This window comes from Pieris brassicae, chromosome 11 (assembly GCF_905147105.1).
Source record: "Pieris brassicae chromosome 11, ilPieBrab1.1, whole genome shotgun sequence".
Lineage (NCBI taxonomy): Eukaryota > Metazoa > Arthropoda > Insecta > Lepidoptera > Pieridae > Pieris > Pieris brassicae.
The window spans coordinates 8,333,254-8,349,485 of record NC_059675.1 but is presented as its reverse complement, the minus strand read 5'-3'; the positions used below and the strand labels follow the sequence as shown (position 1 = coordinate 8,349,485).

General features: G+C 33.9%; 1 protein-coding gene across 2 annotated transcripts; it reads left to right on the top strand.

Annotated features, from left to right (window-relative positions):
• The first annotated feature begins 11,410 nt into the window (after nucleotides 1–11,410).
• LOC123716354 (fork head domain-containing protein FD4-like) lies at nucleotides 11,411–15,863 on the top strand. Of its 2 annotated transcripts, XR_006754561.1 has the most exons (3): nucleotides 11,411–12,226; nucleotides 13,579–13,785; nucleotides 15,759–15,863. XR_006754561.1 is itself a non-coding variant. In XM_045672051.1 (2 exons), exon 1 carries the CDS (start codon nucleotides 11,450–11,452, stop codon nucleotides 12,221–12,223), a length of 774 nt encoding a protein of 257 aa, XP_045528007.1. In that variant the 5' UTR covers nucleotides 11,411–11,449; the 3' UTR covers nucleotides 12,224–12,226; nucleotides 13,579–13,790. The 2 variants fall into 2 exon arrangements, 1 of the variants encoding a protein (XP_045528007.1); XM_045672051.1 differs by lacking the exon at nucleotides 15,759–15,863 and having other exon boundaries at nucleotides 13,579–13,790.
• Nucleotides 15,864–16,232: the final 369 nt, after the last annotated feature.

Below are 16,232 nucleotides of genomic sequence, written 5' to 3'. Positions count from 1 at the left end.
AAATTCGAAAATTTAAGAATAATTAAACACCATATTAAGTAATTATGAATTTTGTTACGATAACAATTTTTTTTTTCAGTGCATTGCGCTTTTACTATTGATACTTTTTTGATGTAACCATATGGCGTTTAACATAACATTGCCATTGTGTGCAGCAAATATCGTCATAGAGGACGAAAGAGAAATGTATATCGTTAAAATAAATGCTTTGATGGGAGATATTATATCGGTAATCAATATTCATAGTTAACATAGGACAACGTCTGTCGAGTCCACTAGTCGTATATAAAGAACACTGTATTGTTATTACATAAGACATAGTACAAACAATAAAAAGTTATACAATAAAAATCACCGAAATACTATGAAGCAATAAAATGTTCACTCATTTTTTTATTGTTAGAGTATTTAGAAAAAATATTAATTAGGAAAATTATACAAAATTTAGTTCCGAAAGACCGCTGATATTCTAAAATGTTAATTTCAGAAGTTAAATTTAAGCATCGTGGTCACAATGGTATTGCGGTCGGGATATGCGGGCACCTACCTGACACCAATTATTACTTGCTGCCTGTTTCAAACATTTGTCTATATAGTCTCAGTTGCTAAACCACATAATAAATAATAGTTCTTGCAAAACCTAAAGTTAGACAAAACTAGTTATCAGGTCGTTAAATCAACTAGGTGGATTCTAACAAGCTTATAAGATGTATATGTTTAAATAACCGTTCTGCGTCTCATTTCTTTGTTCCTAAATGAAACATTAAAGCCGAGAATGAAAGAGAGTGGGTCACATGCTCCGAAGGGATCCAAGTCCCTTTCAGTCAGAACTGGCAACAAAACATTATTGCAGAGCCGAAAGAGGCTGGAATGACCTGGAGTGAAGTCCAAAAACAAAGACCGATCAGGCAGAATTCTACGCTGGATGGCCTTTTGACCTGAAAGTCAGAATGCTTGCTTATATCCTTTAGTTTCCAGAGATTCTAACTGTTGGCTAAATGTATTTAGATTGAAATTACAAAAGGTACCCTAAAATTAAAACTATGATAAGACTTGAATTATTAATCAAATAATAAATACTTTAGTAAATATTCAAAATATATAAGCAGTCTCTGTGTCTAATCTGCCTTGTTCAAACGCGCGCCGTTCCGTCTACACTGCCAACGTTTTGGGGAGGTTACACATATGAGTTATGAGACCAAATTACCGCCAAAGCGTTGTTTGAGCGGACCAAAAGTAATTAACTACAATTGACTTAAACTTTAATTTTATAGGGTTTAATGGACAAACTTTACTAGAAAATTATAAATTCAAGCGAATAGTTTCAACTTTCATGTCTATGATTATAAGAATTGATATGAAGGAGGTTTGTATGTATGTGGTCCAAATTGTACACTTATTATGTTTTTGAAATATAATACATACATATATAATATTTAAATTAATACGAACTATACATCGCTTTAGCATTAATTTTCATGAATGTAATGCTGTTGTATCTTTAATATGAATGCGATTTGAAAGTGTGTGCAATACAATAACTTAACTTACTGGAGTAAAGGGAATATTATTTAATATGCAAATGGGAATATTTTTATATTAATTTTATTACACAAGTATTTTGTACAAACTCCATCGCCTATAACACACGGCGTACGCGCAGGCTCACTTCACTCACTAATCGAGTTTGTCGGTCGATGTTATCTCTGAACTGCGAGTTAATAGTTCTAACGCCTCCTCACCTCCCCCGACACCCCGCAAACAATGAAAACATGTTTAATTCATCGGAAAATCTACGGGATCTTTGAATAATAAGAGATTAGTGATGCGTCCAATTCTTTTACAATTTAAATTATACCTTTTTATAGATACGGGTTGTTAGATATGTAAGGACTTAATTGTATTTTTACAAAGTAAATTATGTTTATTATACACAAGTTTCGAGCTATTTATAAGCACCCGCAGCTTAGGAATCATGAAAACGTAGGTTAAAAGACCAACTACAGAAGAAGAAATATCTTAGCATATCTCTTATCTTTGTGGTTCGATCTGACGACGTGGTGTCTAAGAATTTGCTGCGTATTGGCGTGCAAGCCCGCCGCGTTCTGATAAGTCGCTTACAGGTTTATTAACCTATGTCAATGAATAAAGTTATTAACGGAGTTAAAGTTATATAATAATCAGATCGATATAGATATCACAAAATAGATTAAAAAATTAAAAATTTCTTTATCATCAGACCATTTCTTATTCGTCCTACATCGTCATTTCATGAACATCTGAACTATAATTTTAATTTTAAATAGTCTTTGTAGAGAACAAAACATTCACGAAAAATATCATAACCAGTCAAAACAAATGCATGCTAGTGCATACTGCTTTTGGGTGTAAATATGGAATTAATTATGGCATACGTGGTCTTTTGTTTCTACTAATTTTGTTTATTTTAATGTTTGTTTATTTGTTACTAAATAATTTATGGGACATGTTCAGATGAGGTAGACGTGAGCTACTTCTGTTTTTTTTTTTTGTTGAATAGGTAGTCCTCGTAGAAGAACCTACCCCATTCGAAGTCCTTCTCTATAATATAAAGTTCATCATAAACAATCTTATTGTTAAAAATTGTCGGATGACCGTATGACGTGAAATCGCCATTTTTGAAGTAAAACCTCTTTAGACGCATGAGTGTTTTTTTTTACGGATGAAACATCACGAAGATGTGCAGCGTTTTTGTCGAAGAAACGGGAGAGAGGAATTCAGAGCGATTGAGAGAAAGGGAGATCGAAAAAATACATGCTATTGGTTGATATATTCGTTTAGTAGTTACATATTAAAACTTTAGATGGCAATTCTGTCGCATAACGTCACAGCAACCGCAGATTTTTTGTTTATTTATATTATAATTAGCACTTGTACAGTATGTAAACAGTGTGAATATAGATTAACAAATACATGGAGTGATCATATACTGGTACGTAATCATCTATTGGGGCTTTTACCTTAGTAATAATTAATTTACAAAGAAGTCTCACTTCTGACATGTGTACTTTGTAGGCACGCACTTTTTATTAGCTATTTTATTCAATATTGAGAAAGAAACACTAATTAATCATTTTATATAGCTAATCAATCTCAAATTTCCCAAGAGTAATTAATTTGTGCAATATGATTGATATCCAAGATTGGCCTACTTTTACCGGAAGCAAAGTTTTAGATAACAAAAGCCTCCATTACTCGAACATAATAGGTATTGTTCCGATGCCTTAACCCATGGGAACTATGATTTATTGTATATACTGTATATGTTGTGGTGTGTGTGATGATGTATTGACTTTTACTGTCTTCGACTGAGTTAGTAATTGAATCGCATTCAAAATCTAGTATTATTTCATATGAAAGTAAAAAAATCTAAAATTACATTTACAGCCTCAAATTAAAAATTAAGAAAGGAACTGGCAATTACGAAGGAGAGGCCACCATTCCTATTTACAAAGTATTGTTTTGAGATGCCCGTAAGCATAGCTTACCACACCACGTTTCTCAACGTGTCATGGAATGAATATGTAAATATGATATAATAATATTAGTCAATAAAGTTACTATATCGCTCACTTACACGCTAAGATATGGACACTTTACTCATTAGTAACTCGTAGTAATAAGATCGAGGGTCGGCGGTAGGGGTGTGAGAGAGGCAGAAAGATGTTTAACGAGTTATTGCCCATTCTCTCTCTCTTTCAGAATTTCACTTAAATTACCATAGCATTTAAAATCTACCTTACCAAAAATTTAGCTATATTTTATTAAATAAAAATTCATAAAGGTTATTTGTAACTCAGTTGAAGTTCGGTATGGCCGATTAGGGTCTTTGAAATTCCACTCGTATCACCTCGAAGTCCGTCGTTCTACAACTGAGATTTTTTAAGGCACTTTTTGCCGCGCATCAGCACTATAGGGAATCAGCTACCTACTGAAGTGTCTCCGAACCCACACGTATTAGAATCATTTCAGATAAGAGCGTACCAATTCCTGAAAGCCCGGCAACGCACTTGCGAGCCTTCTGGCAGTGTGAGTGTCCATGGGCGGCAGTATCACTTAACATCAACCTGCCCACGTGCCCCTGTTCGACAAAAAATTATGATTTTTGTTTATAGGCAGACAGCCTTGTGCCCAGAGCTTATGAATTATCGTATCACCGCAAACCTAAATAAATAAATACTCTATATGTTACATACGTAATTAGTTTGATATGTACCACCTTAGTTCATATCGTTAGATACGCATACAACCCTCATTCTTTTAAAAACTAAAATCCTTAAGACTTCAAAAAAATGGAAATAGTTTTTAAATACCCCTCATGAGGGTACTTACTTAAAATGGAGGGTACACTTGCATTAAAATGATTTAAATTCGATTGTGTTCACTTGTTACCCCCCGTCTATTGTTTAGGGATAAGAAAATGGATAGAGCTTGTTACTTATTATTCAATGCTCTCGAGGGGAGAGTGCTTTTCCGTCCTTCGTGATTCGACTAATTTTTTCCAAGTTATGTTGGGCATTGAAAAATTGCGTTTTATCCTTTGGATATTTTTCAATATAAGAATATACATTTATAGCCATATTATAGGAATTGGTCAGCTTTTATTAATAATAGTTTACTAATAAGGTATTCTTTTCAAATTTATCCTATTTTTTTTTAATTATATTTAAATGTATCTATGGACGAAAGTGAAAACTACTTAATATGATATTTTCTTTTTTAATCAAATTGTTCCAACTTTCTACTTTTTTGTAATTGAATGAATCTCGGTTACTATGTAAGTCAAAGATATGTGTTATTACTTAATTGTTTAAACCACAATTTGATCTGAAGTGATGCAATATATATTCTCATTACCTACAAATGCTAATAAACCATTGACGCTACAATCTATCTTTGATCAGCTGTTTTTCTTTCTCGTCAAGTCAATGAATCAGCCTTCTGTGTCCTACACACGCCATCGACTTTCTGGGGTCTATAGCATATTGATTTCCTTACGATTTTTTCTTTCACCATACCAGCTTGTGTTTATTTCGTACATAGACAGAAAGTCGATTGGTGCGGAGCCGGGGATCGAACCTACGATGTAAGGGTTAAGAGTTGCAGGCTGAAACTACTAGGTTAACACTACTCATGTATAAAAAAACACTACTTATGGTTTTATAATAAAAAATGGTTAACAAATGTCCTATAATAACGTTTTCGTTTCTGTTTATAAATTTATATCTCTGGGCATTCCATAGAATATGTAAGTAAATATTTAATTAAGTAATTTAATGAATTCAAATCAATCGGTCACACTCGCAATATGAATACAAAATTACAACCTCTTTTTAACAAAAAATATTTTCTATTATTGTTATTAATTAGAAAAGTGATTCACACCTTTGATGTGCTAATATGACAAATGCTGCGTCGGCGCAGCTCAAAGGTAAACGGGGCGAAGCGCCGCGGGGCGTACAGCCTGTCCGATATTAATTATCTGTATCATTGGATATTTCGGAGATTATCGCACTTGTGTACAAGCGTCATTATTGGGTGTTCCATCTCAGACCTATTTTAAAAACAGACTTTTAATTTACCTTAATGAAGATTTCTTAATTAAGATGAAAGAAGTTGAATGTGTGTATATTCATCACATATGCGATAAATATAATAATAATTCAATGAGAGCTATGTTGGTGGTTTGAGCCTGCAATTCTCTCAACTTCATGTAGGTTCGATCCCCGGCTATGCACTATCTATATATATACACATTTAAAACTTGCTCCTAGGGTAAAGGAAAACATCGCGAGAACACCGGTATTTCATAGATCCAACAAGGCGAATGTCAGGTACAGAAGGCTGATCACCTACTTTCCTATAAGAAACAACATATAATGAGGAAACAGATACCTGAGTCTCAGACCTTAAAATTTTTTTTACAAGTGTTTATCCTCTGTGCAGAAACAACCCTTAATTCTTCGTCTTGAGACTTATCACTGTGAATGTCAAGTTTTGACCGCGGTGTTCTAAAGCATAAAGTTATATCAAACAGGTATTTAGATAGTTTTCTAAGCCTTAACCTACAAATCTTATCGCATTTTTTAATATTTATTACTAATTAAATACCGCTCAGAATAATCGCTTATAGTTTAAACAGTTTTACAGTTACAATTTAAACGGCAATTTAATATTAATTCATTACATCTATCCATTTTTATAAATTCAATTAGTGGTCGATTATAATGGAGTTGCCTCGGGGTAACGGCATGTGGTGTGGCTTTGAGGGTAGCCCGCTCTATATTATAATGTATTCCACACCTTTTGTACTTTTCGTATGTGGTTGTAGCCAGGAAATTTGACCAGTCCATTTCTCGATACAATAATTCCTAAAATAATGTACAGTACATTAACATTAAGAATAATAAGCCTTTTTATTTCCTGTTTTACAATAGTTGGTAGTTGCTATATTACAGTAAACAAAAATATTTTTTTTGTTTAGTATGTTAGCTTAGATTATGTTAGTAATATGAATACATAATAATAATAACAGGAACCCCGGTTTGGGTAAAGTCCTCCTCCAAAGATGCCCATTTTTGTCGGTCTTGTACTGTGGAGTGCCAGTTTATGCCAGCTGATCTTTTCATATTATCTTCAGGCCCCTTCCGCCTCTTGCCTGGTGGTCCTTTCCATTGGGTAACTCGATTGGTCCACTTTCTGCTAGACATTCTCGCTACATGGCCAGCCCAATGCCATTACATTTACATTAAAAACTTAAAAAATGTACCTGCTGGTGATTTACTCTCATCTCCTACATCTTTGAAAAAGTATAATCTCAAGAATCACACGAAACTACCGGGTTTTCTGTGTCTATTACTCAGTTGTATGTTTATAGAGCTTAAATATATGAATTAACAGAGCTTGGATGTATCAGTTGTGATAATTCAATCTTCCCTATTCCCCGCATGTATAATTTAATGACTAGGTAAATAATATAGATCATCCACTCATGACCTTCTTGGGGTTGGAAATCGCTCTTTAAGAAAATACATTAAACCATTCTTGTAAATATCTTTCAACATAATCTTGAGATAAGCGAAAACTATGTCCGAAGTGGATGCCGCGCGAACTCACAATCATTCAAAACAACAACGAATTTAAGATTCTAAGTAGTGTATGAAGCTTTTCAATCGTTATAAAACTGAATTACTTTACTAATAAAACCTAATAAATGTAAAATTTGGCCCCTAGTGACATTGGACAGAAATTTTGCACTGATGAAGAGGTAATCGCCGAAATTGAAGCCTATTTTGAGGCTGAGACAAATCGTACTATAAAGATTGAATAATCAAATCAAATTCTATGAAAAGAAGTTTTCTATGTAAGCAGGAAATTCCATTTCCATTGGTTCCATTCCATTCCACAGCCCTGACTCGAACGCACCACACAAGAGTTGCACGCTCGTTTACTAGGTCAACTTTGCTTGCTTAACTTAGTAGATACATTACATTAGTCCTTTGCCTAACAATAGGATCAATAGCAGCGACGTTGCTACACTCGGGGCCGACAGTCCTCTACCGTCTCATAAATAATATCACAACAAATATTATAATAACAGTACAAAAAGAGAAAGCACAGACAGAAATCGCTTCACTCTCCACATACTTAGAAACTAATTTTAAGGTTAACTAACACCTCTCCAGATTAAACTCTTTCTAATTCCCGACTAAAACACGCAGAGAGTTTCCGTATATCTAATTGTGAATCTTATACATTATGTAATAACGCTTAAAATTGCATAAGGGTATTAGAACGTAAAATTTTATGGGGACATTAAAGTTAAGTGGGAAATCCGAAAAGGAGTGATACAAACGAAGGCAAGCAGATGTCGGCGGTTTGATACTCAATTATTTACACTCTATAAAAAGGACATTATACGAGTATTAGAATATAAACCTCGAACTTGGGAAGACAGTGTTTATGATGTACGGGATCGATTAAAACTTATTCCGTGGGATAGTGATGGGTAAGTCATAAGCACACCTTAGCACATAAGTTAATATTAATTACATCTATCAAAGAACAAATGGATTATCCTATGAGTTTGATTATCACAGCACATACAGGCAGGTCTTAGGATTTTTCGTAACGCAGACTTAACACTTAACGCTATCTATGTCAAATTACATCTGCCATACGAGAGTCTTGAGAGCCAAAAATAACCTGTGGTAAGGACTTACCCATTAATAACAACGATGAATGAAGTAGATACCGAAACCCCGAAAACGTCACTGGAAACGTGGATATTAAATAAAAATATCAATAATCGAAAGTAATAAAAGTCAAGTAGGTACAAAAGCAAGTTAGCACAGCTTATGCAGAATAAGAGTTCTGAAAAGCATCAATGATCAGAGTTTCCGCAAATCAACATAAAAATATATGACCCCCTTTTATTTAGCCGTAGCGTAAATTCGTGTCTACTATAGAAAAAAAAAGTTTATTATGGAACTTAATATACAAGTAGTATATAAGTATCACTTATTCCACGTCCTTAAGTTTAAATAGGTAGACATCCCTACTCATCGGCATTGGTACACTCTTGTGTCTCATTTACTAACTTTTTATATAAAGAGAGTTGAATCTGTTCGTTTATATAATGCTTGTAGGTACTGAATAAAAACTATAAATAGCATTGATGTCGTTCGGAAGTTATGCGCATACATTTTGATGATTTCTTTTATATATATAGGTATAGATTTAGTGTCTAAATATTTTTTGTGTTTATTGATCATGCAATAGCATTTAGTTTTACCATGAGTTTAACAGTATGAAACGCTTACATCTAAAGACATCAGCCACAATAATGAGGTTTTACTAACGAGAAAAGTAGTCCGTCAATCTTCTTTGTCTTTCCTCAACTATTTTCCATACTAATTATTTCACCGAAAATTTTGCATTGGAACATTTATTTGTATAATGCTTGATGGCGTTAAAGCCAATAAATCTAATATCCTTTTATTGAATAGTAAGTTCTATGACTTTAAAATTAACAATTAATTAAAATATTTTATTTCAACTCAAAACATCCTTGCGTCTTTGTTATTTTAAATTTAAATAAAATTATAAGCCTAGAAAATACCTACTCGTCTAGGAGTCTAAGGGTAAGGTTCAGGGTGAAGATTTATATATACTATATACTTAAACCGCCAACTTTACCAAAATTCTCGCGCACGTACTCCATCCATACCTATCCACTATTCTTTCGTTCGTTTCGTTCGAAAAACGTTCTTCGCTGATGGGATAGCTTCCCATTTATTATTGTATATGGAAATAAATAAATAAATGAGAGCTTATTATATTGATTACAAAATATATTTGCGTGCTTTACAACAGTCGCGGTTAGCGATAGATAGACGTTTACGTGAAGTTACTATTTTATTTCGCCTTTGTATTTTTTGTCTTCAATATTTAATTCCCATTGTAAAACTATTAACTGGCGATATCTAGTAGATATTTATAATCCACCGTGATCAATCGGGCATCTTTTATGGCGTCCTTGACTCAGTCACGGCAAATATCAGTATTGGGTAAAAAATCACAGGTAGAGGCAAATATTTGTGAACAATTTGTTGAATTCACACTTAATAACAAGATGAAGGTGTTTTTTTAATCTAGCAGCGGCGATTTCAAAGGAAATATATGTGCAACGTGATCGCTTCGCATAGGGCTTTTCGATAGCATTAGTTTTGACACATATTAGATTTTTGCGAATATTTTGCGCCACCCATGCACTTTTTTCATAATAAATCTAAAATATATTCAATAATTCTCGATGGATTGCAATGAAATACGCTTTTTGTAAATGATCGTTGGTAGTTTTGACCAAGCTTTGCTCATATTTATTATTTCACAGGGTAGCTATGAAAAAAACGTAAAGATTTCCACTTGTGCTAATTATCACAATTTATGACAAATCCGCTAACAAATGAAAATCACTGTTAATTTCCGCCATTCTCGTCGTAGCTAAAGCGTAGATGTTTTCGTAGCGTTCATTATATATTGAAAATTATTTTGTAGAAGTTTATTGGAAAAAAATATAAAATCGGTAGGTAATTGAGGTGTTGTAATTTCTTTGTCATATATTAAAGCTGAAAAATCTAAGACATTTTAAATAAAAATTATATTGCTTACACATTCTACTAACTAAAGTAATCCTTATAGAATATTTATGACTTTTTGAACTTATCAATAAATTAATAACAAACTGAATTAAATTAAATTATAGGGTTCTTAAATATTAAATTCTATTTACAATACGTTATTATGAATTAAAAAAAAAATAATGTAATAGGAGGCAAACAGGCAGGAGGCTCACCTGATGTTAAGTGAAATGCCAATGGACACTCACATTGCCAGAAGGCTTGCAAGTGCGTTGCCGGCCTTTCAAAAATTGGTACACTCTTTTCTTGAAGGACCCTAAGTCGAATTGGTTCGGAAACACTTCAGTGGGCAGCTGGTTCCACATAGTAGTGTGCAAAAACTGCCTTAGAAAACGCTCACTTGTGTAACGACGGACGTCGAGGTGATAGGGATGGTATTTTGTATTTTGCCTTGACGTCCGATAATGAATGATGTATATAGATAGGGTTAAAATTGCTAGCTAAACGATTGAGGTTAAAGGCTAAACGTTTTTTATCTAAAAATACTCTGTTCACTTTATTTTATTTTTATATAATATACTTTGTTAAATTAAATATTAACTGAAATAGAGGTTTTTTTTAGTTTTTTATAGTTAGCCAGTATACATTAAATATATTGGATATAAAATAAAAAAACATAGTCAAATCAGCCATCATCAGTCTCTTTTTTAAATTTATTTCTTAATGAAAAATTTAGATAGATCTTAGGGCTATACTTGTGCAGAGGAGAACATAAATATATATTTAAATAACGTGTGATATATCAGAAATATTCTTGTATTTTATATCCTTGAAATAATAAGTATTTCATTTTAAGAACTAAACCTAAGGCAGACTCCTTTGATTTCCCGATATTGTAACAAATCAGACCATAACGATTGGCCTGAACGTTCCAACATTCTCTCTCAACACCGCTAAGTACTACTTCTTTGATCATTGCAATTTCGAAACAAGCTCAAGTGTCGGTGTCGAATAAATTCTGAATAATGTAAACGTGATAACAATTTAAATTCTTCTGTAACGGGTCTGGAGCCGACAAAAACAACAAACAAAGTACCGCGATGGTGATTGGTTCTCTCAGCGATGGGAGGCGTCGGGGTCTCCGCCCCGCCCGTAACTAGCGCCACCGCTTGCCCGCTCAACCAGTCCTTATCTTCCATTAACTTGTGAGAGACGTGCTGCCTAAAAACAATAACAACACGAAGATTAAAACGTTTCAGTGTTAAATTATGCCTCGACCAACCCGTGAATCGTATGGAGACCAGAAACCACCGTTTTCATACATCGCACTCACAGCCATGGCCATCTGGAGCTCACCAGAGCGCATGCTGCCACTCTCAGAGATATACCGGTTTATCACAGATCGATTTCCATATTATAGGAGAAATACTCAGCGTTGGCAGAATTCCCTGAGACACAACCTCTCATTCAACGATTGCTTTGTGAAGGTGCCGCGCCGGCCCGACCGACCCGGAAAAGGTGCTTATTGGACTCTCCACCCTCAAGCATTTGACATGTTTGAAAATGGGTCACTTCTCCGCAGACGTAAGAGGTTTAAGTTGCACAAAGGTGAAAAGGACAGTTTGAATGCTGAGTTGGCAGCTCTAGCCACTTTCAACCGAGCATTTCTAGCAAGACAGGCGAGCTCAACGCCTTCATCGGGGATGACTAGTATGTACGCATCACAAGTGGCGTTGTGTTCAAGACCTAGCCCGGATCCAATAGATGGTCCAGACACGGCGGCGTTATTGCCGGCGGGACCACGGCCGCGTCGGGCATTCACAATAGATGCACTTCTGGAGCCTGAGCCCCGGCAGACCTCGCCATCACCACCTTCTCCTCAGCAGCCCCAGCCACATTATCCTATGCCACTACCATCACCGTATCTGCTAGCCGCTCAAAGATACCACGCAGAACTCTTGGCTGGTCTTCAGCAATCCTGTCTGCCACCTCTCTGGACATGGCGAGATAGCCAGTTCTCACATTATACGCTTAATTCATGAATGGTCAGTACATAGATTTTAAGTCACGTTTGCAAACTATAATTTCTCTAAACGTTATCTTAATGCTAATACAACCCTATTCAATTGGCGCGATACTTTGGCACTAGTACAACTCATTCATTAAGTTAAATCTTTTATACTGTAGTTGGGTAGACAAATAAGTCAAACTTCTTGTCTTGTCAGTGTCTTCGTTTTCTTTCTTTCTCAAAGTTTCACGCAAAGCTTTTTTGTATTCAAGTGGGTGGATTTTTCATGCGTTGTAATTCAAAAATAATTTAATTCCACGATCTATTTAATATATAAAATATATCTGCAATTTTTTTTTTTTTAGAAAAAAAACTGTTTATAAGTCACAGGGCCGGATTTAGAGTTCTAGAGGCCTTTGGGCAATAAAGATTCCACTCCTCTCCCCCCCCCCTAGACCCATTTATTTTCAAAATAAAATGAATCCTTTTTTTTGGTCGAGATTTTCAATGTAGCCCCGGTTGCCCTCCCGTAAATCCAGCCCTGATTGTAGAAGTAGCCTGATGGCGTAACTCCAAATGTGGCCAAACAGTAGTAATCAAATCCTTAAATTGTTTAGTACCTACCGTTAGAGGGACTTAAATAAATTTGTTTTGTTGGGTTGATCCCCTGGTGTTGCGTAAAAGATGCGGGGTCTTTCTTCATCTTCTACTGCATTTACCATGAAGAGTGTATAGTTGTTGAAGAGTGTATGTTGTTCGCATTAATACCTGCTATTGAGTTTCATCATCGGCCGTCGAGGTAGAATACGAAATTCCACCTGTATTACCTTGACGACCACAACTGAGCGTTATTTAATTCAGATTTTGCCTCGCACCGCCACTATTTGGAACCTACTGAATGGAACCGGTATTTCCGAACCAATTCAACTTAGGGTCCTCCAAGAAAAGAGCTTAAAGACTGAAATCCTTTTAAGAATTGGCACGCTCTCGCGCCCTCTGGCATTGATAGTGTCCATGAGCCACTAGTGAGTGTGTATCACCTAACATCAGATGACTCTGATAGACTCTGATGACAGGTTGATTGATGACTTAAGTTAATGGTAACTAGACACTGTGACTGGATAAAAACTTTTTAGTTAATCCGACACAGATACCAGTTTAGATTAACCTTATACTTAATCTAACCTCAGCGATAATGAATGTGACGATATTTTATACAAATAACAGCTACATGAAATCTTTAAATCACGTACCTATTGATTACTCTGAAAATAAACCAATTTATAGGTAGCACAACGAACTAAACTCAATACTATATAACAATAAGGTTCCTCGGAAAATTCCGAATATCTCTTTAACGAGATTTAATGGTCTTCATTTTCTTTCCAGGTATCAATTCGCCTAGTTTCAAGATCTCAATAGTTCTAGTGTTAGGAAAATGTAGAGGCACCTTACGCCATGTGTTATATAGTTTTGAAGAGGGGAATACAGTGACTATTTTAACAAAATGTGAACATTGATTGTATGAGGTTTTTTAATTTAAATTAAATTATCTATGAATGATCGAAAATTGCAAGAATTTTCAAGATTAAATTGGTAAGTTAATTATTACTCACTAAACCTACATGCACATTCAATACATGTTTGGAATTGTTATTCACATCTAATAATTTCTGGATTAGGGTTTCTTTATTTTCTAGTCAAACAATATAAATAAGAATGAAAGTATGCCTACAATAGTATCAAAAGTGTGCGTAAACAATGATTTTCGCAAAGATTGTGTAAAATGTACACACTGTACAGAGCGGCTGCAAAAATTTTTGGACATGATGTAGATTATTATTCTATCCTTATTGATTACATGTAATAAATAGTACCATATAATTTTTGCTATTATAATTATAACATTCTTTTTCTTGTTTGCGTCTGAGGCGCAAACTAACTGTTGTGGTCTCTGGCAGAATGACCAGCGTGTGGAACATGTGTGCTACACAGCATAATGCTGAGCCAGGCGCACAAGCATGGCGCACACCACATTACACAAAAACGAACCTTATTCCTTTTTTTTATTTCCATATTTTTTTATTATTTATTATTATTTTGTGTGTTTCTGTTTCGTTAGTAATAAATGTTTTAAAGAAATTTAATATTTCGAATTATATTTATTAAAAGAGCCTATAAATATTGGCGCGTCCACGCTATATTTTCCACCAATTTATAACTGCGTATTTGCATATTATTACTTAAGAGTATTTTACTAGAATTAATACCCAGAATTAAAATATTTATTTTACAGTTATAATATACATACTTATATAGATCCAAAATTAATTAGTTCCTTTTTATTGACTGGGACTATTGAAGGATTCGGAATGAAACGGTTATTCTCAGATTTCAGATTTAGTTTAACTTTGACACTACAAATATTCTCCTGCGTTCATAAAAATCTACGCGAGTTTACTACTTATATAGGCGATAATTATATGTAGGAGTGACATGTTAGAAATTGTATAACTTTATTTAAGTACAAAACGTTATCTACCAAACAAAAATATAATAAAACGGCGTTATACATAATCGTTTTAAATTATTTATACGTTAATCCACGTTATGAAGTAGTGTTTTCCTTTCGTTTCGTGATTTTTGTCTTTTCAATAAGAATTAGGTTACATAAAAATTTCGTTGACCTTGAAAACGCAGTCAATTTCGTGTACAAGTCGAATTGGAGCCACAATAAAATGATCCGGATCTTATTTTGACAAATTTTTGTTATTAACAAGATTTTTATAAACAATTTTCATAAAATGCAACAAAACATAAAATAATAATAATAAAACAACTTAAATTCCGTAATGTAAAATTTACAAATAGGTGTTAGTTAGTTATTGTTATTTTCACTACTTCGTGTTTCCTTTTGGGTAAAAGCCTCCTCCTGACCTTGTCATTTTGATCTGATCTTAGCTTTCTTCAGAAACCTATATGATGTCGTCAGCCCGTCGCTTTTGTAGTATTTCATCCCATCCTTCCTGGAGATCGCCTCCAGCAGATGGCTCAGGTCTGGTGACTTCGCTTCGTAAAAAACGATAATGATTAAATTTATTTTTGAGAAATTTAATATAAAATCTTAGAAAAAGTACCTGTAATAAAAAAATGCAATACGTTGACATATGCGTTCGTCTATAACTAATTTAATTCCCTGCATTGGCACTGAATTTAGTTATAAAACTTTCAATGGCTTAGAAAGTCAGTTAAGGAAATTTCTATACCTACAATTAACACGCGTACTTCAGTAGTAAAACAAATAATACATTATTTAACTTTAAAGATTCTGTTGCGCTACAACCATTTTTGGGTATAAAAGTGGCATTAATTTCTTTGATTTATATCTATAGCTTTGTAGACTCACAGATAATAAACGATTAATCTCGTCCAATTCTCATAATTTCCTAAACCCACAGATGATAAAAACTTGATTTTTAGTTGTATTTATGTAAATATCATACAGATAATTAATATTACTTGTAAATTATACTTGCATTCACGGTTTGATCAGAAACGTTTTATTTCAGGAAAAGTTATGCCAGCAGAAACAATGGAAAGCCCCAACTCTCAAATAATTACTTTTTTGTTATACTTCGTAGATTTTGAATCTGTGATATTTTTGTTAGTTAATATGTAAATATGTACAGCTACCTGTAATTATAAGTAATAACATATTAATTTATTGTAATCGTAATTAAAAGAAAATATAATGTATGTGTTAACCATTTCTAGTTTTAATTAAATTTTATCTTTATTATACTGAATTCCCACCTTTAATTAAAGATATAATCGGACAAAATATGCTTTTGATTAGGATATATAATTGATATGTATGTTTGTAATATTTATTGATAAAGGCTTAGTAGTTTAACGTATATGGAGTATAAACCGGAGGACCCGAGTCAGTACAGTCCCAGGGAATCTACTGTGGCGAGTTTGCACAAAACCCAACTCACCTCAAAAAGATAAACGAAATAGAAACAAATATATGTCTCTATTAA

Excerpts from the sequence above, each read along its gene's own strand:
- LOC123716354 (XM_045672051.1), top strand. The coding sequence starts at position 11,450 with ATGCCTCGACCAACCCGTGAATCGTATGGAGACCAGAAACCACCGTTT.